The sequence below is a fragment of the Engraulis encrasicolus genome, chromosome 16 (genome assembly GCF_034702125.1).
Source record: "Engraulis encrasicolus isolate BLACKSEA-1 chromosome 16, IST_EnEncr_1.0, whole genome shotgun sequence".
In the NCBI taxonomy this organism is placed as follows: Eukaryota; Metazoa; Chordata; class Actinopteri; order Clupeiformes; family Engraulidae; genus Engraulis; species Engraulis encrasicolus.
In genome coordinates, this window is record NC_085872.1 from 25,431,196 (window position 1) to 25,456,866 (window position 25,671).

The 25,671-nt window shown below is 42.5% G+C and overlaps 2 protein-coding genes and 1 pseudogene across 4 annotated transcripts; all 3 read right to left on the minus strand.

The window, feature by feature from the left end:
* Positions 1-7: 7 nt before the first annotated feature.
* On the minus strand, positions 8-9,043 carry xirp1 (xin actin binding repeat containing 1). 3 transcript variants are annotated; one of them, XM_063219104.1, is made up of 3 exons: positions 8,866-9,043; positions 8,438-8,503; positions 8-7,740 (listed from the first exon to the last, which is right to left on the minus strand). In XM_063219104.1, exon 3 carries the CDS (start codon positions 7,738-7,740, stop codon positions 619-621), a length of 7,122 nt encoding a protein of 2,373 aa, XP_063075174.1. In that variant the 5' UTR covers positions 8,438-8,503; positions 8,866-9,043; the 3' UTR covers positions 8-618. The 3 variants fall into 3 exon arrangements, with proteins under 3 accessions (XP_063075174.1, XP_063075173.1, XP_063075175.1); XM_063219103.1 differs by lacking the exon at positions 8,438-8,503 and having other exon boundaries at positions 8,866-8,950; XM_063219105.1 differs by lacking the exon at positions 8,866-9,043 and having other exon boundaries at positions 2,683-2,771; positions 3,247-8,724.
* Positions 8,496-15,779, minus strand: LOC134466047 (uncharacterized). Its single transcript, XM_063219946.1, has 7 exons — positions 15,658-15,779; positions 15,491-15,545; positions 14,834-15,235; positions 14,157-14,250; positions 13,734-13,860; positions 8,866-9,044; positions 8,496-8,503 (listed from the first exon to the last, which is right to left on the minus strand). The coding sequence occupies exons 1-7, from the start codon at positions 15,777-15,779 to the stop codon at positions 8,496-8,498; spliced, it is 987 nt and encodes a 328-aa protein (XP_063076016.1).
* Positions 15,780-18,262: 2,483 nt separating this feature from the next.
* LOC134466048 (stonustoxin subunit beta-like) lies at positions 18,263-23,688 on the minus strand (annotated as a pseudogene).
* Positions 23,689-25,671: the final 1,983 nt, after the last annotated feature.

A 25,671-nucleotide genomic window follows, 5' to 3' on the forward strand; every position in this document is an offset into this window, starting at 1 on the left:
ACTATAAATATAACAAAAGCAATGCAGTAATAATAAACCATGCAATGTGTCTTAACATGTCAAATTTAAGCTTTGCCATACTGTGGCCTAGCCAATGTTACATAGGTTTTACACAAATATATGTAGATCCCTGTTATACCTTAATCAATATAAATTATTGTACAAGAACATAATTAAAGATAACTTGCATAATGTGTGGTATGTCAAAGTCAGATTATGTCCTGTTTCATTATGAATACCTTCAGAGTTTGATTTTTTAGTTAATGACAAGAGACATTGAGAAACATTTCTTCTTTTATTTAATTTATAAACTTAAAATATATCATACATACAGGCAGAGTAAACAAACAGTACAATATATTAACATTACTGTATAAAATGATCTATATCAACCTTAAAGAAATACGTTGGAAAAAAACTTTGAAAAACGTACATAGTTTCTCTAAGGATAAGTGGTATAGTGAATATGAAAGACAGTTAAAGGGTTATAAATGCATTATCTAAACTGTTAAAAAGTAAGTTCTCAAAGTGACATCATTCACAAAAGACAAAAAAAGTTTCATAGAAGGAGTAACAATATAAACATGGGGACTAGTTGCCTAAAGAGGTAACACCCTCTTAGTGTTTACCAGTTTTGGTATGACCAAATGTAACAAACACTTTGCTACTGTCTTTTGAGTGGGATTGCTTCCGTTCTGCAAAAGTGCGATTGGATCTGTGCAGCAGTGGAGATGCGATAACGTGAACTTGTTTGCTAGGGCTCGTCAGAACCTCGCAGGAAGCAGCGGCAGTGGTCTCAGACTGTTTGGTGACAAAGGTCGAAGTAGTAGAGGAGACAAAGGAATTACCAAAACAGTCTCTCTCCTCATACATTTCGCTGACCGTCTTTGTTCCAATGATCCCCCCTACAGGTTCTGGCTCTGGAACTGTTTGCACTTCTAGAATGCTAATTTTTCGCTTTGGATTTTTTGGGCTGTAAAAATGGTTTGCCACCTTTGTCTCAGTGGGTTGACCGATATCACCATTTGGACTATGGTAACCATTTGAGCTTGGAGACCTACTGTCTGCTGGTGGAGGGGGAGGGGGAGGAGGAGGAGGGGACTTTGGTGGCCCGGCAGATTTTCTTGCTGCTGAGTGAATGGAGATGAACGAGGGAGATGAGGGTGGGTTTTGGCCCGGCTTTGGGCGGGGAGACTCTGGTTTCTTCAAGGGCACATCCTTTTGAACTTTCTCTCCTTTCATTTTTCCTTGCGAAACCTCCTGCTCTGATTTGCTTCGATCTGCTTTGATAGGTTCTTGATTTACGTGATTTAATTTACTACTGTCAGTTTTTGCTTTGGTAGTGACAATACTAATTTTTCTAATATTATTTGAGTTCTGAGAGCACTGCTCCGTCTTAAGAGATTCATTAAAGAGTCCTGATAACCCCATGATGTCTGCCTCAGATTTTAAGTTTGACACCGAGTACAAAGCTTTTTTAATTGCCTCTTCTATGTCCATAAGTTTTACTAACGTCTGCTCTTTTAAACATATTATATCCATACTTGCTTTTTCCAGATCTTCAAACGCGGCCTCAACTGAGGACACACTGTCTGTTTCATCTTTCAACGATTCTGCGTCTGTATCAACATTCTTTACAAACATAGAGTTGTTAGACCTTGAAACTTTACTCTGGCCTACCACCCAAGAAGGAACATTCTCATAAATCGTCCGTAAAGACTTAACATCGACTTCACTGGTGTCTCCTTCCATTTCCTGAACTTGGCACAGGATGGTCTTTAGTTCCTCCCTTTTTCTGAGGTTTTCAAATATCTCCATTGTTGCTTTCACATTGCCTCTCATGATTTCATCCCTGTGCACAGATAACCTCTGGCGGCGTTCATCCTCCGTTTCCCTTCGTCCCCGTTTTTCCCTCAGAATCACAGTGGGCTGTTCGTCCCTTGGAGGCTCAGGGGAGACTATGGGTGGCTGTGGAGAGCTGGGGGTGCTGGGAGAGCTGACATTCCTTTTTTGGATGGTACTTTGTTGGCTTGAGGAACATCCATGAGAGTTCAACGCAGATTCTTTTTCCTTGACAGCTTTGTCTTTTTTACTTTCTTTTGTACTTGTGGCCTCAACCGTCTGTACTTTCTTCTTCCCACCAAAGTTCTGAAGTGCAACCTTGAAGCCCCTGTTCATTTCATTTTTGACCTCACTGTCAGTGGAGTAACTCTGCATGCACATGCGGATCTCCTCAGCTGCATTGATCTTCTGGATCACATTTTTATCCATCTCTGGCACAGATGGAGTTGTAGTGGGAGACACAGGTGTGGTGTCATCTGGGATAGATGCAATTGCTTTTTTATGCCCCTGCTTGTCAGTGCATTGCCTTGTGCTATGGGTAATTTGGTCTTCTACTGTCGTGGTTAACATTTGTTCCTCTGCATGCACATAGTGTGAGTCCTTCAACTCTTCATTCTTGATACAAACAGTCCTCTTTGGTAAAGGAGGAGGGGTTGACTTTCCCATTTTCATTTTGGGAGGGATGGCCGGAATGTAATGAGTGTCGTTGCAATTGGTATTGGGTTCAGGAGTAGACCTAGTTGACCACTGTGGCTTTGGTGGAAGGCCTGGTTTTGGTTGGTCAAAGGTCTTTGGGGGAAGAGGAGGTGGGCTCAGATCTTCACGAATAGGAGGGGAGGGGATGAAAGCTCTAGAATTGTCTTCTGAGTAGGAATTAAGTACAGGTGATGAGTTCATTGCCGCTGTGGACTGATGCTCCTTGTAGGTTACTGAAACCGAAGGAGACAATTCAGCGTCAGATGGAGGCATAGACATAACATTCTGTTCATAAACAGTCAATGGCTCTTTTTTCTTTCTGCCCTCAGAATAAGACTGGCCTGCTTTCCTATAAATCATGGCTGCTTTATAGTCACCCTGTGACACATTAACACTAGACTTCTGAAGTGACTGCAGTGCTGCTTGCATGTCACCTCTCACAATCTCTTCTTTGTCTGCAGTTCTCTGTTCAGAAGCGGCACTATATAATGCTTGGATGGCAGCCTTCACATCACCTTTAATAACCTCCTCTTCTCTTTCCTCCTCTTGGTTTAGGGTTTCACCCTCTGACATTACATTAGGCATGTAAGAGACATTGGCAGCTTTTGAATTTGTCTCCACTCTGATAGCCTTTACATCTGACATCTTTGCCACTTCAATCTGATGAAAAGCCTCACACTTGTCATGATTAATTTCAGAGGCACTGACCTTGCGAAATGTTGTCGTTATCCGTGGGTTACTTGTGGCTGAGGCAGATGTCTTCCCCTCTGATGTGCCCTGCTGCGAGGCTGATGCGGTGAGGTCATATATTTTTCCTGGAACAATAACCTCACGCTCTACTCTCATGCTCCTGCTTTTGGCCTCCTGCAGGGACTGCTTGGCTGCTTTGACATCCCCTGAGACGATTTTCTCCTTGTAATCCGGTCTGTCGTCAACCTCCTCTGACTCCTGCGCCGACAGATCCAGATCGTAGATGGTTCCAGGAGTGATGACCTCTCGCTCCAAAAGCATGCTCTGCTGTTTCGCTCGCTCCAAAGACTCCAGCGTTGCCTTGATGTCACCTGCCACAATCTCCTCCTTCTGCACTAGCATTTGCTGCCTTGCTGCTTCATCGAGCTGCTGTTTGGCAATGTTCACATCTCCACGGATGATTTCATCCTTTGGCACACAGAGCTCAACATTTACGCCAGTTGGACTACTCAAGAAGACTTTTTTGGCAGCTTTAACATCCCCCGATACAACATCCACCACTGTTCTCTCCACGCAGTCCTTTTGCTCTTTGAGGTGCCTCTTAGCTTCTTTCACATCTCCTTGGACGATCTCAATCTGATCTCTTGGTGCAGAATCGACATCATCCTCCAAAAGTTCCACTTGAAGGTTCTTGAGGTACTTCAGATCCCCCTTTTCAATGCAGCTTCTGTACAGATCCACATTTCCTTTTTCATTCTCCTCCAGTCTGCAAGATGCTGTCACTCTGGAGTTGTGTGCTGTAGCCAAAAGACTTCCTATTGTGGATCTGACATCTCCCCTTTGGATGTCGACACTTTCCATTTTTACACCGCTGTGGCAACGGAAGGAGTAAACCATCATCTCGGGTTGCCCAGCCTGGGATTCCTGCATGACCATTCCCGCTTGAGTTGACTTGTACTGAACAAGAACACTCTCAATGATCTGAACGACCTCTTCCATTTTTTGCTTTTGTTCAACTCTAATGGTGTCTTGTTGATGTGGTGGAATCTCAAGTGCAGTGGTGTGGACACTTCCGATTTCGTCCTCTTGCAAAACAGTAACTCTAGGTTTCAGGTTTGGTCTGCAAAGGAGTTGCAGCATGATGTTTCTGATATTACCTTCCACCGTTTCTTCCTTTTGAACTTTGATGCCTTCATCACGTGAAAGCTCATACTTGGCCATGTTAACGTGTTTAACATCGTTGGCTTGGATGATGATGCCACTAGAGTAAATGAGGCGAAGTTGGCTCAGGCGACCAAGAGTTTCAGTTGCACTTTCCGCTGTAATCTTATCTAGCGGAGTGGTTTCAAACATCCAGGTGGTACTTTTCACATCTGCCTTTGGGATGTCCTCTTGCTGCTCTATGCAGTTGCCATTGGGAATTTCACTCTCTTTAATCTTGTCTAGCGGCTGAGATTCAAACAACCAGGTGCATCGCTTCACGTCTCCTTTTTGGACTTCTTCTCTGTGCACTGTCTGCATATCACTCTGCTCCTCTGGTTCACCTTTGAGTGAGTCGATTGGCTGAGACTCAAAGAGCCAGGTAGAGGTGCGAACATCCCCTTGGCGGACATCTGTGACACTGACCATCCTCACATACTTCTTCTGAGCTGCTTCTTCAGATTCGAAGAGCTTTTTGTTCAGCTGCACACTGTTGGCACTGCAGGTTATGTCCTCAACAGTTTTGGGCAAGGGTGCCTCTCTGGTTGCAAGAGAATCTAGAGGCTGAGTCTCAAACCTCCACCGAGCTGACTTTACATCCCCCTTGAGGACATCCTCTTGAGTGACAGCTCGGATTACGTAGATTTCCTTGTCAGCTTGAATGGCATCAAGCGGTTTGGTCTCGAACATCCATCGCGCTCCTCGAACATCTCCACTCAGCACCTCTTCTTTCTTCACAGTAGTGACCTCGTGAAACTGCCCTTCCTTGTCTCTGATGGCATAGAGAGGCTGTGACTCAAACAGCATAGTACTGGACTTCACATCCACACTACTCACAGGTTTTTCCACATTTAGTGACTGATGTCTCAGTAGCTGTTCTTTGTCCTCAATCTTGTCCAATGAGAAGGTTTCGAATATGAACTTTTTTCCTCCGACATCTCCACTTTCTACATCATCGACAGTCCTCAACGTTGTTGTGTCACTGTCTTTATCATTTATGGCACTGATAGGCTGATTCTCAAAGAGCCAGGTGAACTTGTTAACAGATCCTGCCTGAATGGCTGACTCCTGATCCTCTGCACTCCCCTTTATGATTTCACTTCCAATCTCATCAAGAGACTGTGATTCAAAAATTTCCTTGACTCTTGAGACATCACCGGACTGGACATTAACTTCACTGACGTATCTCATGTCTATCTCTGACTCTGTTTTCTTAGAGATTCTGTCTAAGGTCTCTGTCTCGAAAAGGTGTTTTACAGTTTTTACATTTACATCACTAGTCGGTTCACTTTCTAAAGTCTTGCATAATTTCAGACTTTGGGCTTCACCATCTTTGATATTGTCCAGGGGCTGTGTCTCAAACAGCCATGTTTGTGATTTTACATCGGCTTTAGGTATTGTTTCGATCTCTTGTTTCTTCTCTGTTTTCTCATACAGAATGTCCATTGGCTGTGTCTCAAACAGCCATTTGCATGTCTTGACATCACCCTTTTTACATTCCTCCTGCTCCGATGAGTCCTGCTCTTTTTGGTTGAACTTGAAATGAATGCCATCAAGCGGTTGAGTTTCAAACAGCCACTTTGCCATCCTGACATCACCTCCTGAATCCTCTTGCCTTGTAATTCCCTTTATAATCTCTACTTGTCCCACTCCCTCCTCAAACTTATCCATTGGTTTTGTCTCAAACATCCATTTGTAATTCTGGACATTCGCCTTGATGATCTCCTCTCTACTCACAGTTGTAACTTCATGGAAATTTCCAGAACTGTCTTTAATGGCATACAGGGGTGTTGACTCAAACAATGCCTTGTTACCTTTCACATTTCCACTTGTGATGTCAACGCTTTCTGCATTTTCAATTTCAGAGTGGGATATGTGATCAATAGGGATTGTTTCAAAGAGATGCTTGTAAGACTTGACATCCCCTTTCTCTATGTCTTCAACTTTACTTTCTTTGTCAATTTTAGCTTTGCTGGTCCTAAGTTTCTCGAATGTTTGCCTCTTGTCTTTCACCTCTCCCCTCTCATCTGCATTCAGTGCGATTTTTTTGAGGCGCCCCACCTCGTAGGTGTCCTTGGCTGAGCCAGAGGGCTGAGTTTCAAAAAGCCAGAGGGTAGATTTTACATCTCCTCCCATAATCGTTTCTTTCTCTTCAAATGCCAGTGATGATGAATCTCCTTTGATGGCTGATAAAGGCTGTGTCTCGAAAAGCCTCTGCTTGGTTCCAACGTCAAGAACTCCATCCATGTCTGCTGATATGCCCTGAAATGTTGGCGCAACCACATCGCCCTCACAGATAGCATCTAATGGCTGTGTTTCAAACATCCACTTTTTCTTGTCAACGCCTCCCTTCTGACCCTCCTCAAGTGATATGCCCCGGAGAATTTGAATGCCAGACGTGTCCTTGTTAATGACATCCAGGGGTTGAGTTTCAAAGAGCCAGCGCGCTGTGTTGAAGTTGCTGCTTTGTATCTCTTCCCTGCAAATGGACTTGATCTTGTGGATGTTCCCGCTGCTGTCCCTTATGGCACAGTTGGGCTCAGTCTGAAACAGCTTCACTGTCTTCTTGACGTCTCCTTTTTGCTCTTCGAATTCTGACTGCAGGCGAAGGAAGCTGCGGTCCTCCACAGAGCAGCAGCGACCCAATGCATCCAGAGGCCTGGACTCAAACAGGAGCCTGGCGCCTGAAACGTCCCCTTTTGGGATGGGCTCCTTCAACACGGCCTCAACAAGCTCCCCTTCCTCAGTGCTGGACTTGCCAACACAATCCAGGGGCTGCGTCTCAAACAGCCAGGCGGCTGTGCGCACGTCTCCTTTGACCAGAGGATGTCCATCGACGGCTGAGGATACGTGAGAACCGTCCCAGTGCTCGAACATTCCTGTAGTTCCTCTAACGTCGGCTCCCTGGAGATTCTCCTCGTCCATCAGTTTCTTTGTCATGTGAGGATCTCCGATGTTGTCGAGAGTCCAGTTCTCGAAAATCCAGCGCATGGACTGGACCTCCCCCTGGTAGTTTGCATCAGCAGCAGCCTGACCGCTCGCAGCCTGTATAGCCTGCACTAACTCGTCGTCGATCGCTTCGTCCAGGTTCATCTTCACATCGGGATGGATATGTTTGAAGAGCCTCTTCAGCTCGTTCTTCTGTCGCTGCTGGTAGAACATTGAGAATGTCTCTTTGGGTGGGGGCATGGGCAGAACGTTGCCTGCGTCGTCCATGTAAGGTCTAGGTGGTGGGGGAGGAGGGGGAGGGGGAGGAAGGTCCTCTTCTCCGTTAGCATCGGTTACTCTTATCTGTTTGGTTAGGTTGGACATCTTGGATGGGAAAGAAAACAGAAGGGGAAGGGATGTTGTTAATTTCAACAACGCACAAACATAACTATAATATTAGTACAAATATTCTTTAAAAACAAGGTTAGTTGTGAGTGTTGGTTTTTAACGGTACATTACCTGCTTTCTGGGAGATCATTGTATTTCACAGCACACCAGGCTCACTCATGCAGATGTTAGATGAACTCCACGCTGGTTAATATGAAATGCACGACTTTCCAGCACGAAAATGCAGCACTCAATACACGGAAGATAGTAAATCATAACCTCAAAAGATAATATACTGTATCGTCAGAATATTTTAAGAATGATCACAACATGTAATTTTCTAAAACAAAACCTTTTTTTTTCAAAACGAGGTATTTCAGTACAATGGATATCTGTTACTGTAGCCTACAGTCGGCAAAAGCTGTGATTAAGTATGAGAGCTGTTTGTGAAATAACATAACTGAAATTTTGCCATTCATGGTGATGAGTTATTAGATGTTGTGTTTTGATATTTGTTTTCCTATTATGACATTTTCAATCCCTTTTTAAATCTTTCACTTTTTAACTCTTTAACTCTAAAAATCTGAATGCATTAGGCAACATGTTGTTTAGGGCAAAGTTAGGCAAGACATACAAAGGATTAGTTACACAGCAGTCAGAGGGAAATAATCACAGCAATCAAATACGACTGTACCTTGCTTTGTTTAGTTTTCTTTCCAGGGGTACCAATGTGCTCTTGGACCACACAAGTGTTATAGCCCTGGAAAAATTAAACATAATACCATAGTCACACAACCTGGCTTTAATAATCTCATAATACATGTATAGTGATCATTTTCAAGAGAAAACACCTTATATACTTAGATTACTTACTGCTCCAACCCCCACACAACGAGAAACACAAAGAGTGTAGATTTCTACACTCCCTATGATATATGAGTCACACTGGTCAGCTGGCCTTCACCCCACCTCACTGTGTGTCACCCCTGCCACCCCACCCCTTCCCCCCCCACCCCACCCCACCCCCAGTGATCTGTGGTGGCAGCCAGTCAGAGCTCTTGACCTCTGGGAAAGAAACGCCTGGGTGGTATGGCAGGCATGGCTGGTATGCCAAGCACTCACTTGCTGTGTGGCAGTTCCTGGTGATTCTGTGGCAGCTGCTGCTTTTGACAGGTAGAGAGCAGATCTGTCCTTTATGGATGGCAGGGAGGGTCTCAGCAATGATGACGCAACGGTAGTCCTGTCTGGTGCTTTGGCAGGGGATGAGGTGGTGCTCAGGTCCAAATGTGTTCTTCTCCTTTCTGTGATGCGATAAATATCACAAAACACATGCTTATGTTATACATCTGGTTTTGTAATGTAGTATCTTATGCAGTAGGCAAACTATGGTGTTAAAGAGTATTTCAAAATACACATTAGTTTCCCCGTTATCAAAAAAGGTAATACTGAGGACACTGGACAGTACTTGATATACAGTACTTGAAATGGAAACTGACAAAGGCAAACTTGACATGGAATTATCACTGTGATCTTGATCTCAATGTGACTAGTTGACTAGTGGAAAGCAGCGATGGCCGTTGAAAATACATATCAGTTAGTCTCCCTTTGAACAAAACACAACACTGTCGCCTGTAAACAAGCCAACAAGCCAACTGACACTAGATTATCGGTGTGATCTTGGCTAGATGACCAATGGGGTTGGGGAGCAATAGCAGTTGGAGTGGCAGTGACCCATATACCGGGGATAAGTTTGAAATGGCCTTGTGGTGTCTGAGTAGACAGACTCATTGATAGCAGTGCGTATATATAGCAGAGCACCACTTGTGTTTGTCTTATCACAGCAAGCTATTGATATACCTTGGTACATGCGGAAACTATGCTAGATGTTCAGAAATGCCACCCACTGCCATCGCTATTTTCAAAAACCAGACAAAACAACGCACTTACACAATACAATGACAGAACATTTTTTGTCGACTGACCCCAGGGGTATATGTAGCATGGAGTGGCATGTCAGGCCCCCAATGCTGTCTGTTTCACATGAATGAGGTGCTAACTGTCCTCATTCTCTCCATGAATGCAGTCACATAAAGCCGCTGTGAATGCAATCAGATGGACGTCTCTTCTAGAGATGGTTTAAAATAAAGTTTGCAATGTTGTTTTCCTTTTTTGTTGTTCTTCCTTGTATGACTTGTATGCATATGAAGAAAGTGACAATAAAAGCTGACTTGACTGGCTTGACTTGTTTGGTCAAGATAAACAACCCACATGAAGAAGCCAGGGACCAGAGGGACAGACAGCAGTAACAGCTTCTAGCTCAGCTGGACTGACAGTCCTTTTGAAGTCGTTGAGCATTGTTAACCAATTACAGAGTGTAGGCATCTTGACATGCATCCAAACTGTAGCCATCCATAATAACTGCTTCCCTACTATCAACTCTGGAAGCTGACCCTGGCGTTCAACTTATGCTCTATAGCATTCATACCACCTAAACCTCTACGGGTACCTCTATGTAAATATACAACGTACAACAATATACAACTTAATAACAATATCAAAAAAATGTATGGTTTTTTTGACACTGTGGAGGACATTTTGCAGCGTGAATTCCCCTAATCTATCAGAGCTCAGCACTGTGTGGCAGTGGTAGATAAATATTTTGAAGGTGATTCGGGAGTGTAACCCCTCAGTTTGAGAGATCAGCAGCCTGCAGCAGCATGGATCTGTCAGCAGTAACCGGTGGTCAGCTTGAAGCTTGAAGCCCCATTTTCACACCGTAAGCTCTCGCAGACAAAAGAACAGGGCCACACACTGGCGCCTCTCACGAGTCCGGGCTTAAAACGTTTGCATAGCTGAATGAGCAGAGAGAATAACAGGGCAGAGTAGCAGCATTCGGGACCGCTGGCAGCCCACTGTCATCAGGTGGATGGTGGTACCACAACATTTATCACAGGGGCGTTAAAAGAGAGCGAAGCCCCAAATTCCACCTCATTTTGGTATCCTTATCCTTACCGTCTGTGGTACATTCTTACACAATTTTGATGCACCAAGTGATGTATTCTGCATGAAGCAGAATTTGACAACTCATGTCATAGGCGATATAGGCCTACACTTATAGGCAGAAAGCAGCACCCATTCATTTAGTCCTGTGCATTTTCACTTCAAAATCAAATCAAAGCACACAGACTTTTCACTTCATTGCAACAACAGCTTCCGTAAACACAATTTTAAGCTGAAACAACACTCACCATAAAGGTTTGTCTAGCCGTGCCAAACTAATCCTGACAGTGAAACATTGTGCACCAGTCCAACAGCACTGGGGAGTTCTTATTCTTTGCATCACCTAATGGCAAGACGCGTCTATCTCCTACCCATTCTTTCCACTTTAAAAAAGGGGGGCAGAGCTATTAGGAGCACTGCTTTGAGAGTGCTTTAGTGCCGATGACAGCTGTCCAAATGATTGTGATATCCAGTTGGCATTTGCGCTCAGTGTCTTCAGCTGCCCTCCTCTATAGTACCTCCTCTGAAGTTCAAGATGAGTGCGAAAAAATGTGACAAAACCGTGTCCATTCATAAACTTGTCAGCGTGCACCTCATACAGACTCACTGCCATGAATGCCATCGTGTGGCCTGGTCAGTATTGGCCTTATACAGTGCAACCAAATGAATGCTTTACTGGGGAATGCTTTTCACTCCTACATTCAGGAGAAATAAAAGTCTAATTTCACATTGTTTGCCTGCCTTTGTACAATGTAATGGTTTTGAAGACGGCGAAAGGCATCTAGGGAGCTGTGTCCATGTTAGAAGGGACCCCTGACCTCGCCTTGCCTGACGTCCATGTTGTGTGAAACAGCCAAAAGCACCATCATACAGAGTGATGAGAGCACAATTAGAGCCCTGGGAGGCCCATGCAGCAGCGAAGCCTGACAGACCCACACAATTACAACTACATTGACCATATCCTCACTTTACAATTACCTTGACCATATCCTCACATTACAATTACATTGACCATATCCTCACAATACAATTACATTGACCATATCCTCACATTACAACTACATTGACCATATCCTCACATTAACACTGACCGGCTCACTTGACACTGAACAGAAAAATTCACACCCCGAGCTCATCAAGTAATATAGGTGTTGAGATAAACGAAATAAACTTCTGTCATGCTAATATCTGAGTACCAGATAAAAAAAAATGAATACATGTATGCCTAAACAAGAGTAAACTGGGCATCACCATATAAATATCATAAATAAATAAAAATATTCAATATCACTTTCAGTACCAAATCTCAAAGTACTCACAAATAGTTGAAGCTCCTGTTTGAACCAGACAGGTTCCACTGTGGTTATGAAGCTACTTCAATGGATCTATCTTCTGGAGCTCCAGGGATGTTGGTTATAGTCTCTATGCTGTGCGGATCAGCCTCTCTCTGTCAGCGCGTCAGTGTATGTGTGTGTGTTTGCCTCTGCCGTAGCGGGATCCCCCCTTCTGGATCAAATGCCGTGTGTCGTGTTTGCCTGGTGAGCTCTGAGCTCTGCTCTCTCTGTCACTCTGCTTGTCTCTGGCCCTCTGGCTTCGGTGACAGCTGATTTTTATCAGGGGCTGGCTGCTACCCTCGCAATGAAGCCAGCCTTCTATTTTTGGAGGGGGGGGGTACGCTGCCAGTACTCCACACCGTTGAGTCAATCAGTGGTACTGGAAGTGATTGAGGGGTGCAGGGGCTCCCCAGATTTCTCTGTGTCACTATGCCAGCGTCATCATCTACACTTAGTACCCCCCCCCCTTCCCTCTCCTTATGATGTCATGACAGTACTGCTGTTTCAGTACTGCTGAGAATTAATGTCATTAAGACTAGACTGTTCAGTGGACCCCTGCCACTCTTTGGCCTGGTGATACAGCCAGCAAAGCTGTCTATTTATAATTATGAACAATCATGTTTTGCAATAAGAGAGGGCGGATATAGCTCATGGCACACATGCTGTACTGGGATAGCTAATGACGCTCAGAGTAATAAAAACAATCAGATGATCCATGAAAGGACAAGATCACATTGAATGTGGTAAAATAATACTTTCAGATGCAAAATGTTCTCTACTTAATTACTTATTATTATTATTATTATTATTATTATTATTATTATTATTATTGTTGTTATTATTATTATTTTATTATAAATAATAATAATGTTATTCATAATAATCATCATCATCATCATCATCATGTTTTTTCATTTTTTTATTTGTCTCATACTGTGACTTTAAAATAATACACAATACTGTTACATTAATATATCGTTGGATAATTGCCATGTAACTATTAATGGATAGGTTTTTTGTGCTTCTCTGTGTTGTGTATAACAAAGTGTTCCAGCAATGAATAAATGAATACATGGATGAAAAAAAAAGAATGAATGCTTCAGTATTCCAATGCCTAACAGTCAATGGTCAAGCGTTGTCAATGTCAATGGTCAAGCGGTGAAATCCTTGTGCTATATGTTTTGTTCACCTTTCAGTAACTAACAGAATACATAAGGAATGCAAAATTCTGAAATGATGATGAGGTTTAAAAAAACATTGAGTGTCCTTTATGATGTCAGGACTTGTAATGCAATACAGTACATCAGAGTTATAAACAACCTTTGCGGTCACGATTTATTTTTCAATCCTCCTGCCTGCCCCTGGACACAATAAATAACGTGAGAAGTGTGATAGCATGTGTGTACCCAGAGCCCTTTGGAATCTTCTGCCGAGCCTCTCCCTGTTCGAAAAACCTTTGTGACTAACTAACCCCTCTCTCAGACAGTGTCAGGTGTCTGGGTGACATAGAGACAGCCACAGTATGTCACCTCTGGTGGACTCAGGACTTGGCGGTGGTAGTGCAGTGAGGGGTCCCTGACACAGGTGTAACCTCATAGGCCACCTCATGCCTGTAGTATGCGTACGACTGGCATACTTGTGTGTCTACACATCCACATCCTGCCGTCTCGGTTGCTCCGCGGCCTCCCGCCCTTGGCAGTGAAACCGGAGCTTCTGTTTGCCTGAGAGGGGTTTTTCTGCGGGTGATGGCATGCCTGCGCTCCCTGCGTCGTGTTTGGATTAACTGCGGCATATTTTTAACATGGGCACAGCCTCACTTATGTCGGCACCACAGTCCACATGACCCTGGATGTGTTGCATTGTTTGACTGTGAATGGGCCTCGTTTCTGCGCTGGAGACCACCGCAACCGGTCGCAAGCAACCAGCCGGCCTTTTGATGTGTCTTCTTCCCTTCATGGGTGTGGTGCAAAAAAATCTGTTTATCGGCCTGTTTGTCTGATGACTTAGTCATATGGGTGACCTCTTATCACATGGGTCTCTCTCTGCTGAGCCCTCTGCTTTATGGCTGTTATGACTTACCCCTTGGACTGGCTGCTTCCTTGACGAGAGATCCTGGGACGCCGGCGACGGTCTTCCTCCTCTCCGGCCTTGCTGATTCAGCAGCGTTCACCCTCTGGTCGAATAACAATAAGGAACAAATAAATCTCATTCTCTCGCTTCATTTAATTTTCTTAACATTGTGTCAATTGGAGTACACACCTTACACCAAACAACCAAATAAGAAAGGGAATGCTTTTGGCCTGATGACCTCCTGAATATGTGAATGACTGACGGGCCGGTTTTTACACTGTACGTAATTGTCCACTGAGGTGCTTAACGGTCCCCAAAGCCAGCTGTTAAATCGGTCTCACTAGGCTCTGTGTACTTAATTAGCGGAACTTTTCTTTTAATACGAGGCTAATCATTTTGGCTGTCAAGAGTGTGACCCACTGCAGTGTTTCCCAACCTTTTTTGTCTCAGGTACCCCCTAAACCTCTTAGTTGAGCCATGAGTACCCCCTACTTCATGTTCTATATCGCTTTCTCCTTCCTTATGTGACTGCCCCATTCATTTGATATAAAAATAACATTTTTCCAAGTACCCCCTGCAGTGTGCTCGCGTATCCCTAGTGGTACACGTACCCCTGGTTGGGAAACACTGCCCCACTGCAAGCCAACCAGGCTTATTGAGCGACAGATATAGAGCATGACACACACCTGGCGCGTCGTCTCCCGCTTTGCTGGCGTGACTTCACCGCTCGGGCGTTTAGGTTCACCCAGCGGCGCGGACGCCGGCTCTCTGGCCGGGGTAGCAGTCGGGGTCACAGGGGTACGCTTCACAGGAGTGCTGGGAGCGCTGGCAGCATTGCTGTTTAGCCGTGGGCTGCTGGAGAAATCCTGTTGAAGGGCATTCTTGGACTCGAACAGCGCCCGCAGAGCATTGGTGCCCACCGGAGGCGGCGCCCGCTGGGGCAGGCTTTCCATGGAGCGGCTGCGGCTCAGGGTGGTCCAGCCTCGGAAGCCCGCCGGCTCGTCCCACAGGTGACCCTGGAGCTGCTTCGGGGTAGCCGGAGGAGTAGCTGCCTTGGTGGTGTGGGCCTCGTCTCTGATGAGTTGGCGCTGTGGCAGAGAATGGAGGATCAGTGCATGAACTTCAGACATGTCACAATAAGGTAGGAGGTTATACAAAGGTTTCTTTTAAGGTTAGTAGTGTGTATGGGTTTACATTGATGAAGACTGTGTGAAAAAAACAGCAAATGCAGTTATCCTGCAGTCAGATAGGGTATTGTGTTTATAAGTACAGTTTTTTACAGATTATATAGTTTTAGCGGTCAGTAGGTTTCTATTGACAAATCCAACAACTAGGAATCCAACCTTTGGTCCATTTTCCTCTATGCCTACAGTTCTCAGTTCAGCACAGCTTTGATATCTGTTGAGACAAAACAAAAAGAGTCTCAATATGAACATCCACTGTCAGGTAAGGGTTTGTTGTTGAAGGCCCTTGGCATTTGGCTATTTACGTATGATTGTCAGACACTCACTGTTGAACGAGCTGGGAGACAGACTTTTTCGTATGCCACAGGGGTGTCGCTGGCGATGCCCATGACCGCTGGCTTTCTGAGACATTCTTCAGGGACTGGGTTCTCCTTAAAGTGCTGCTCATGATGTCTGTCACTGTTGAGGGAAAAATGTGCAATACTGAAATTTGAAAATGTGTTTATGAAATAAAAATGTCGGTCAATGATGAGAAGTAAGGGACAGTTATTAGTTTGTGATTTGTCAACATACTTGAGTCCACTTAAAAGTCTGGTGAGATTTACCTGCATGATATACAGTGGCTCAGCTTCATATACTGTAGGCAGGTCCACTTTGTATATAGTGTGATTCCTAACTTTTGACATACAGTTATGACTGTGCCGAAACTATAACATATTTTGTTTTATTGGTTCCAGTACAGTGAATGAAACGGACCTTCCTAAGAATGACATTTGTATAATAATACTAAAACAGGTGGATTTGCAAATATTCTAGAGTGCCTTAACTATATGCCCATTCAATAGAATGCAGCAGTTGGCTGGACAAGGGCCCAGACAACGAAAGCAAGTGCAATATGAGTGGAACATTCCTAGTGTGAATAGACTTTCAATAACAAATTCTCTCAAGTTCGATCAATTAAAGGAAGCATACAATGAGCCACACCATCTCATTAAATGCCGTGATCAATCACCAAACATTTGGACATGGATTGAAGCAAATTTCAGGACAATGTATTCTGAAGGTAGGATGGACCAAAACAGAAAATATTTAAAAGGCTTTTATGGAATTCAAACATGCTACAGGTATGATATCTTTCCTGGAAAGCTGATATTCATGACATACTGATACGTGGTGACATTCTCGAGACAGCACTCCAGTATTGAACTAAACTCTGCTAACGTAAGGCTTGGAAAGAAAAAAAAAACTTTCCAACAAATACCAATTACACACTCTATGTGACTCATCACTTCTAAATCCAGATCTAGATCTTGATAGAATTAAAGTTGAATAAAACAATTAAACAAAAGATCCCAAGATATAACAAACTACTGATAATGTTTACCCTATTTGTCACCCACTTTTAAATAACACCATGTTATATAATCACATATTGCCAATTTGCTTTGTTTGCAGTATAGTAAGTGAGAGGTAAGGTGTGCCCACTGCAACACCTAGGCAGCTTGTCACTCACATGACTTGTGTTAATGTTTACGCATGTCATGTGGACCGTGACATTTTCCAAAACAGTGCAAAGAGACATTTTAAGGAGTACTAAGGATTATAGTCGCTAACAATTGCACATGCATGCAAGTGCAGTAACTTCAAGACATATGCAATTACATTCACTTGCATATGGTACACAATATTGTGCGCAGTTCAAAAGTCTTACTTCATTGTATAGGCTACGCCAAAAACGTATGCCTGTATATGTATATATATATATATTTAAATGCTATCTACAGTTATGTAACTGCTACACTGTTGTACTATAAAGAATATTATGGGGGGGAAAATAACCTTTTGGAGAAATCAAAGGAATCAGTTGGCATTCAGATTTACCTTATCAGTGTCTGCAGCTCCACATCTCCTCTCTGTTTCAGACTGGCGATTGTGCCTCTCTCTCTCTCTCACTCTCACTCGCCTGAGACACGGCATTATGCACCGTCCAAAGTCCTCTTTTATCACTGCCCTGGACACAAGACACAATCACTGCACTTGCAATATTTTCGTTTTCATTTCCGTTCACTGACTGTGACAGCAGGATTTGGTAATCATCTTTCATATAGGCTTTTCATTGACAACATAGACAATAATTAACAACAGATGTTAATTGTTATGATCACATGGTTTGTATACAATACGTACAGGTATGTATGTCATTTGTATACAATTTATAATTACACTATAATACAAAATAATATAAGATAACCTGTTAAGACAAGGTGTTATAAATGTACTGTTCCCAGAATGCCAATGACCAAGTCGCAGAGCATTACTAAAGGCCCTGTGTTATTAGGGATGGGATATCGGTATTGGTGTATCGGTATCGGTTTCAGATATCAACATAATTCAGAGATCGAATCGGATCGGAATTTTCCCAAAGTATCGGAACTTTCCTGACACTGACATTGAGCCAGGTGTAATGTTAATTTGAAATCATAACGCTTGCAAATTAGTTTTCAGGATGGGATTGTTACTTTTTCACGCGTTACTTTTTACTTATTAATTGGTTTCCTTTTCTTCTGATTTCCTTTTCTGACCAATTAGTCTACCTGGGCCTACCTCAAGTTGACATCCATGCATATGTGGTTTTGGTATAGGATCGGAGTCGTATCGGTATCAGCAGATATCCAAATTTAGATTTTGGGATCGGATCGGATTGGAAGTAAAAAAATGTGTATCGTGCATCCTATGTTATGTCATAGTTGTGTAGTACTAGTAGTGTAGCACTACTGTGTAGTACTAGTAGTGTAGTTAACTTTTCAATGACTATTACAGTGTGCCACTGGAGGTATGGTGTGCATTAAGGGGCTACATACTGAAAGATGATAATTATAACAACACTTATCCCTATCTCGGGGCAGGCTTTTGTGGCAGCTTTATGAGTCATCATGGCTGATGTTCCCACAGCCAGAACAGCATGAGGGGGTGCATGGTAACGGTAACGGCACAGCGTGACTCTGCAGGACAGATATATCCAGAGCCACACCTCTGTGTACCCCGCACCCCCCACACCCCCAGGGGCACAGAAAAACCCCACCAGCTGCCTGCCTTCCTACTCACACACAGTTGACACACACACACAGTTGACACACACACACACACACACACACACACACACACGCACGCACGCACGCACGCACGCACATGCACACACGCACGCTTGCTCGCTCACACGCACGCACATGCACACACAGACCCACCCACTGCACATGCTTCACATGGCCTACTAGTATAGATCTATTTCATGACATCAACATCACACTTATTTTTTCCTGTTTATAAAACTAAATCACTTCAGCTTGAGGTTTCTTTGGAAGAATACTAATAAAGTGAATTTTATCTGCTTGCTTGCTTCCATGTCTAGCTTTTGCTAAATAACCTGAAAACTGAAACTGTTTTCCTTTCCAACCATGAATAACAGTTAACATCAATGACACACTGTGTAGGCATACCTGTTAGCGCTTCTGGCAAGCATCCAATGTTTAATACACACAGAGAGAAAAGGAACTACTGCCCTATACTTTATTGCACCGGTATAGGCCACCTTTTAGCATAACAATTACCTGTTTTTAAATGTAGGTACAATGAGGTGCACTGTAGAGTAAAAATAATACGACCAGGTACAAGTAGGCCTACAACACCCCCTTTCCAGTCATATGAAAGGTTACCTATGGGATCCTTGATATGATTCCATATTGTACTGTTAGAAGGTAATTACTCTGCAATAGGCCTACTGTCTTGCTGGTGCGTGGTGTGATACATTTAGGTAGCGTGCAGTGGTAGGCCTATTTCCATTGTGGTATTTCCTATGTAGTTGATATGTGGAATATCACCTGCACTCATGTTAGGCTACCCACGTGTAACATTTACTTAATCATGCGTAAAGAGGCCCAACTCTAGTCTGCGCCGAGTTTCAGACAGGCTGCGCATCAGTCACTCCGTAGCTGCGATGTAGGCCAAAGGAATAGGGTCTCCAAGACATGTACGTTACACGCGCTATTTGACCTTTTCTGCGAGTAAGCTTAGTTCCAAAACAAAAGGGTTAGCTTAAAAATGAACCATGTGTACTGCTACAGCACAATTTATTTAGGATGCAGCTGAAGTCTTCAACAGGTGGACACAATACGCTGCTTATCTTACCTGTGTAGGCCTACCTGCAGATTTGGCGAATTGTTTTTGTCGAGGCAGGAGAAGGTTTTCCACGTGCCAAATTTGCCAATGTTTTATATTATTCTGCAAGTAGAACCTAATGCATGGCTCTGGCCCATGTGCTAGCGCTCTAAGGTTTAGTTGTTACTTTGGTGCCTATAAGGAACAGTCGAGATGTTGTAACATCACTCTTAACACTAGGGGGCGTGAAAAACTTTCAAACAATAAGAGTCCAAGCCCCCATCTCTCTCTCTTCATGTTGCTTTCGTTTGGTTCAAAACATCCAGTCCACCCATTGTGACTTTATTAGTGCAAATGTATCTATTCAGATTGAGTTTAACATATTACCTGTTGGGTCCCTCTATTGTGAGTTGTAGGCTATGTACCTTTCATTGGATTACTTTGTCAATTACAGACAACGCAATCCATGTAAAGAAAAATACAAAATGATTGTGAAATAAATGCATTAACCCATTGACATTAGGCTATATTCAGCTATTCTCTTCAACAGATATACAGCTGTTGCATGTGGACATTTGATGGATACAGATAGCCAGCCTACAGGTATATAAAAAAAAAAAACAAGTGAGATACCATGGTTTTCACCATGAAACAATCTGTTTCAGTCACACTGGAAAAAGAGTTAGAGTATCATGCAGTGAAATAAGCATTTCTGATCCTCTTCAGAATTATTCCTGAGCTTTACTCTGATATCTCTTTCCCTCATTATCAGGCAAAAACCAACGATTCAGTGCCTGCCAGTGCACTTGTCATCATGCCTTACCATTAGGAAAATCCTGTATTAGGTAGACTGACCTGTGATTTCAGATAATTAGCCATGCACACCACTGGCAATATGCTGTATACATAGGCCTACATCATAACCAGGCATTTACCAGTTCATTGCATATAGCTCTGCATGTGGAGGGTGGCTGAACTACAGTGTATTAATCTGATGAGTGTCAGGTTAGATGGAAGCCATGCCACGCTGTAGAAGTTTTATAAGATTACAAATGAACACTGTATACTTTATTATCCCATACACATGTTACAGTGTGTTGTTTTAACATTGTGCAAAAAATCAAGCTGAATTGACACATCCTATTACTATGCTGATGTATGCCAGTCATATCATTTGTTTTACTTTACATACAATGCTTTCAGTATGACATGAAGATGAACTGTAAAGTATGGCCTACTGACAACAACTCATTGTAGAAACCACAATAGGACTGAGTGATAACCTTGTACAGACTGGAAGGCCTGACCAGGAAATAGGGTCTGTAATATGAAACATGTCAAGGAAGTGCAAAAAGCACAGCATATATATAAATTGCACATGAATTCAGTTAAATTCAGTTTATTGGGACCATGTACAATTAAAACATAAATGTTTCCATTTCATGCACTATACCAGAGTTAGCCTTAGGCTAATTTGCATCTGTAGTCCCTCACATTAAAATACAATAAAAATACAATAAAATAATATAGTAAAGCAATCAAAAACAAAAGAAAATACACATAAAAACAAACAATCACTCATATGCCATGTCCCCTGCACCACCACCCACACACCCACCCGCACCTACCCAAACAAAATATAAAAATAATATATATTATATTATATAAACATTGACCATAACACATTGGAATTACCATATGTTAGTGGTTACAGTTTTGACTGTTTTTTAGATAATATTGAAGCTGTGACTTGAAGCTCCTGAAGGATGTAATCCTTTACTCTGAAGAAGGATGTACTCCTTTACTCTGTGTATTCAAGTTAAGTGTGATAATATTGCCTTCTGTCAAAAAAAATCAGTAGGACAAAATCAGCTTACCAAAGTACTGATTACAGTAATTGTTAGAACACAGCCTTGTTTACATGAGCAAAAATGGCATATGTAACAAAAAGTATGACTGAAGAGGTCCACACAAAACTGATATTTGTTCTCACTGACACAAATTGATCTTGCTGCCATGATGTAGCCAAAGGCAGGATATAGCGGCTCAGTGATTGTGGTCTCTACTTTGTGCAGAAGATTCATTATGTCAGAGACAGTGTAGAAGCACAGAGCTCCTTCCCTGTGATCCACATACACTCCCATTCTAGAGCAGGTCTGAGTATGAGGAAGATCTGTTTGTTTATTATTATGAATGAAACTGAACCCGGATGAATGGCAATATATTGACCAAGAATTTGTATTGTGCCCAAGAAAAACATCATTATTCCACCCTTTCCTCTTCAGCCCCTTGTATGAAACAGCTATAAACACATCTCCAGACCACTCAACCTCCCATTAGGACCTGGTAGATAAAGCCTTCGAACACATCACCTGTTCTTCCTCACTAAATCTGTCTTGATGTTCAATATATAACTGACTCATTGTAACCCTTTCTACAGCTCTGTTATCTTCAGACAGTTGAAGGTGAACATTGGCAGTGTTGACGTCCAAAGTCAGCTGACAGGAATATTTTAGGAAATCTTCTCTGGTCATAGGCGCTGAAGGTCTAAAAATGGTAATATCCCCACCAGTTTTAGTCACATCCTGCAGCCCCTGGTGCAGCTGATCTTGGAGTTTCTCTTTCAGCCCAGTGAGCATGTCACTCACACTCTCAAAAAGCACATCTGTGTACACTGAGAATGTAGATGATTCGTTGTGGAGGTGCACAGGGACTGGAGACGTTTGATAAATCCAATGTTATTTTAATTTTGTGAGAACTGCTCCTGCTCAAAAATGGCCCTCTTCCACTCAGCGATCTCCTGTTCTAGTGTCTTCATGAGTTCTTCAGCTCGACTCACATCGGCCCTTTCCTGCATACGGATCAGCTTTGTAATCTCAGAACTTCTTTTTTCAATACAATGGATCATCTCAGTGAAGATCCTCTCACTGTTCTCCACTGCTGAATTAGCAGAGGGCCAGTGATGGGCAGTAGCTTCGCTACAAGCTACAAGCTACTAGTTTAACTACATTCCCCAGTAGCTTGGTCGTAGCGTCACTACTTTATGTATCGAGTAACTTCCCTGTAGTTAAGCTATCTTTTATCTCAAGTAGCTTCAACAAAAGCTACATTTTGTTGCTTGAAGAAAAAACGCCAGGGAGTGCCCCACACTGTCCCTCAAAAACATATCCATGTCCCCCCTTGGACTTGGGGTCGCCCTAGGCCTGTGTCCTATAATGATATTTAAAACACACTGAATGTATAATAAATATCAATTAAGTGTAATGAGATCAATAAAGTTTTGTTTAATGAAGGTAGGCCTATCTGTTATTTTAAATCAAGCTGACAATATGTCGGGAAAATGTAGCTTCTGGTGTAGTGAACTACATTTCCACATTTTTGAAGCTTAGCTCACTACATTTCTGATGGTGGTAGCTTTAGTGTAGTGAAGCTTATTTTATGGTTGAGTAGCTGATAGCTTAGCTCACTACATTTTACAAGTAGCTTGCCCAACACTGCAGAGGACTGAAGAGTTTTTACAGCCTTTTTTAGGTCGTGCAGGTCATTCTCTTTTTCTTTGATGATCTCATGAGATTTAATCCAAGCCTCTTCCCACTCTGTCTGAAAAATATAAATCACATATAATATGCTGTAAGTTATTGTTTCTGTTATTTGAGTAGACTGCATGGATGGATGTTTACGACATTGTTCATTAAATGTCAAGATTTTTTGACTTTTTGACAAGAATTTGGTATAACCAAGATCATTCTGCACGGGAGGCAGAAGCACTACTAAGTGAGCTTAAGGTCAGTGTTACAGTTAAGTCAGTTGCATATCAGTATGAGGTATTGGAAGTGAAGTTTACTTATGTTCTACGCTAAATCCTGCTAGCTGCCATGAGTTACACTGACATATATTCATAATTTACAGTATCTTGGGGTGTTTCAAAAAGTACTTGACTGAGGTTCACCATTGCTGACAGGGATTAAATTTAGACAATGTCTCACCTGTTTCCCCATCTTCTCTGTTGCGGCTGAAATTATGTCAAGCCCTTTGTGTTCATATACACTACACAGCATGCATATGCATGTCTGATCAGTACGACAGAAGACCTCCAGAGGTTTCTCATGCTGAGAGCAGATCAGATCCTCTAGTTTACCAGCAGCATCAATCACTTTATGTTTCTTGCCTGGGATGAGATCATCGTGAGCTCTGAAGTGCATTTCACAGTAAGAGGACAGACACACCAGACAGGACTTCACAGCCTTCCGCTTTCTCCCAGTGCAGGCATCTCACTCCACATCTCCAGGTCCAGTATAACATTGGGCAGGAAGAGCAGATGGAAGTCCCAGAGGCTTCAACTTCTCCATCAGTTCAGCCAGCATTGTGTTTCTGCCTAGAACTGGCCTTGGAGTGAAGGCCTGTCGGCACTCTGGACATCTGTACATTCCCTTTGTGTCCTCTTCATCCCAGTGGTGTGTGATACAATCCATACAGTGAATAGTCACTGGATTTTCTAGTAGATTCCAACAGATTGGACAGCTGAACCTATTTTGAGTTAGTAATTCACTGTCAACTTCCATTTTTACAACTTTTAGTGTTAAAATTCTCTTAACTCCTTAACTCTTAACTCTTTCACTCCTTTTGCGTTTAGTTCTGTCTCTCTCACTGAGCAGCAAAGCAGGTAGAGCGGAGTTCTGTGTAAAAGGGCCGCACCCTATGCTGATGGAGTTGGGAGGGGGGGATACAATACACATATTGTGGTAAATAATGTGAAATTTAGTTTTTTTTATTCAAATGTCGAAGTTGAGTGTTTTGTTGACAGTGAAATTAGGGTTGTTCTTGTCATATAGGCCTAGAGATTTTGCTTGCTTGGATGAAATAATGATGCAACAATGATCCAGGAGATGGGACTAAGCTTACCTTTTGCTAGTGCTTTGAAAGATACTTTTTGATTGACTCACTGCAGAATGGTATGTCTGTGAAATAAATATAATTGCAAATGGATTGTTTTAACCAGGCATTGCTGGTGGGGTGGAAGGAAACAATTTGTATGTGTACTTCAATTGGTTGGCTATTGTAGTTGTGGGCAATGTGATGCCTATTGCCCCTGCCTTATTTTAGGTGGAGGGAGTTTGATTCATGGTGTCATGACTTTCAAGTTGAATTTCACATTAGTTTTCTCTAGTAGGCCTACCGGTATTTGGAATGGTACAGGAAATATTTAGGCTACATAGGCCTATAATACGTACACACAATAGACACATGATTATCCATAGTAAGCATGATTTTGGACAGATTACAGCATGTAGAACTTAATGCATGGCTAATGGTTCTAGAACTTTTAGGTGGTATGTTTGGATACATACCACACTCAAGTCAATTACAGATCTTGCATGACATCACTCTTAACGCTAGGGGGCATGGGGAAACTTTCAAAGATTATCAGAAGAGCCTACCTGCACCTATCCTCTCTTTTCATATAGTCATTACTCCATCTATTGCCTTTTTTGCTAATTGCTCTATTCAAATAGATGTCAAATAGATATTACCTTTTGTGTCCCTCTGTTGTGTCACACCTTTCATTTTATTATTAGCCAATTGTCAATTACACAATCCGTAAAGAAAAATGAAAAATGAGTGTGAATGAAGGTGCTCATTAATTTGTAATCATGGTATGCTTTTCATTTCTACAGATTTACTACAGTTGCATTGGGACAGTTGATGGATACAGACTCAGAGTTAGTCTGAACTTTAAATCCAGTCAGCCAGCATATCATCCAAAAGTAGGTTTGTTTAAAACATTCATTATGGGCTGTATTACCTTATGACAGTCAAAATAACTTGCATATCATGACCACTGCCAAATAATGTGAAACTGAACATGATTGGTTTGTGTGATGGGTTTCACTATGGGGCCATGCCAATCTTTTCGAGTCACATTCCAAAAATGAGTAAGATTGATACATGGTGAAGAACGCTTTCCTTGCCTGTCCTTTCTGTTATTTAAAAAAAATAAGGAAAAAAGAATGTACGCAATACAGAGATAGTACAGTACATCAAAGCAGTTTCTTAAAGCAGTGTGTAGATGTGGCAGTTCCACTATCTTAGAAAAGTCCTTGTATGACTCGCATGCCTTTGGCACACCTGTGTGTGGTTTTTGTGTGGAGACAGGAGAAAGTTGCTTGGCTGGGCAAATCTCAAAC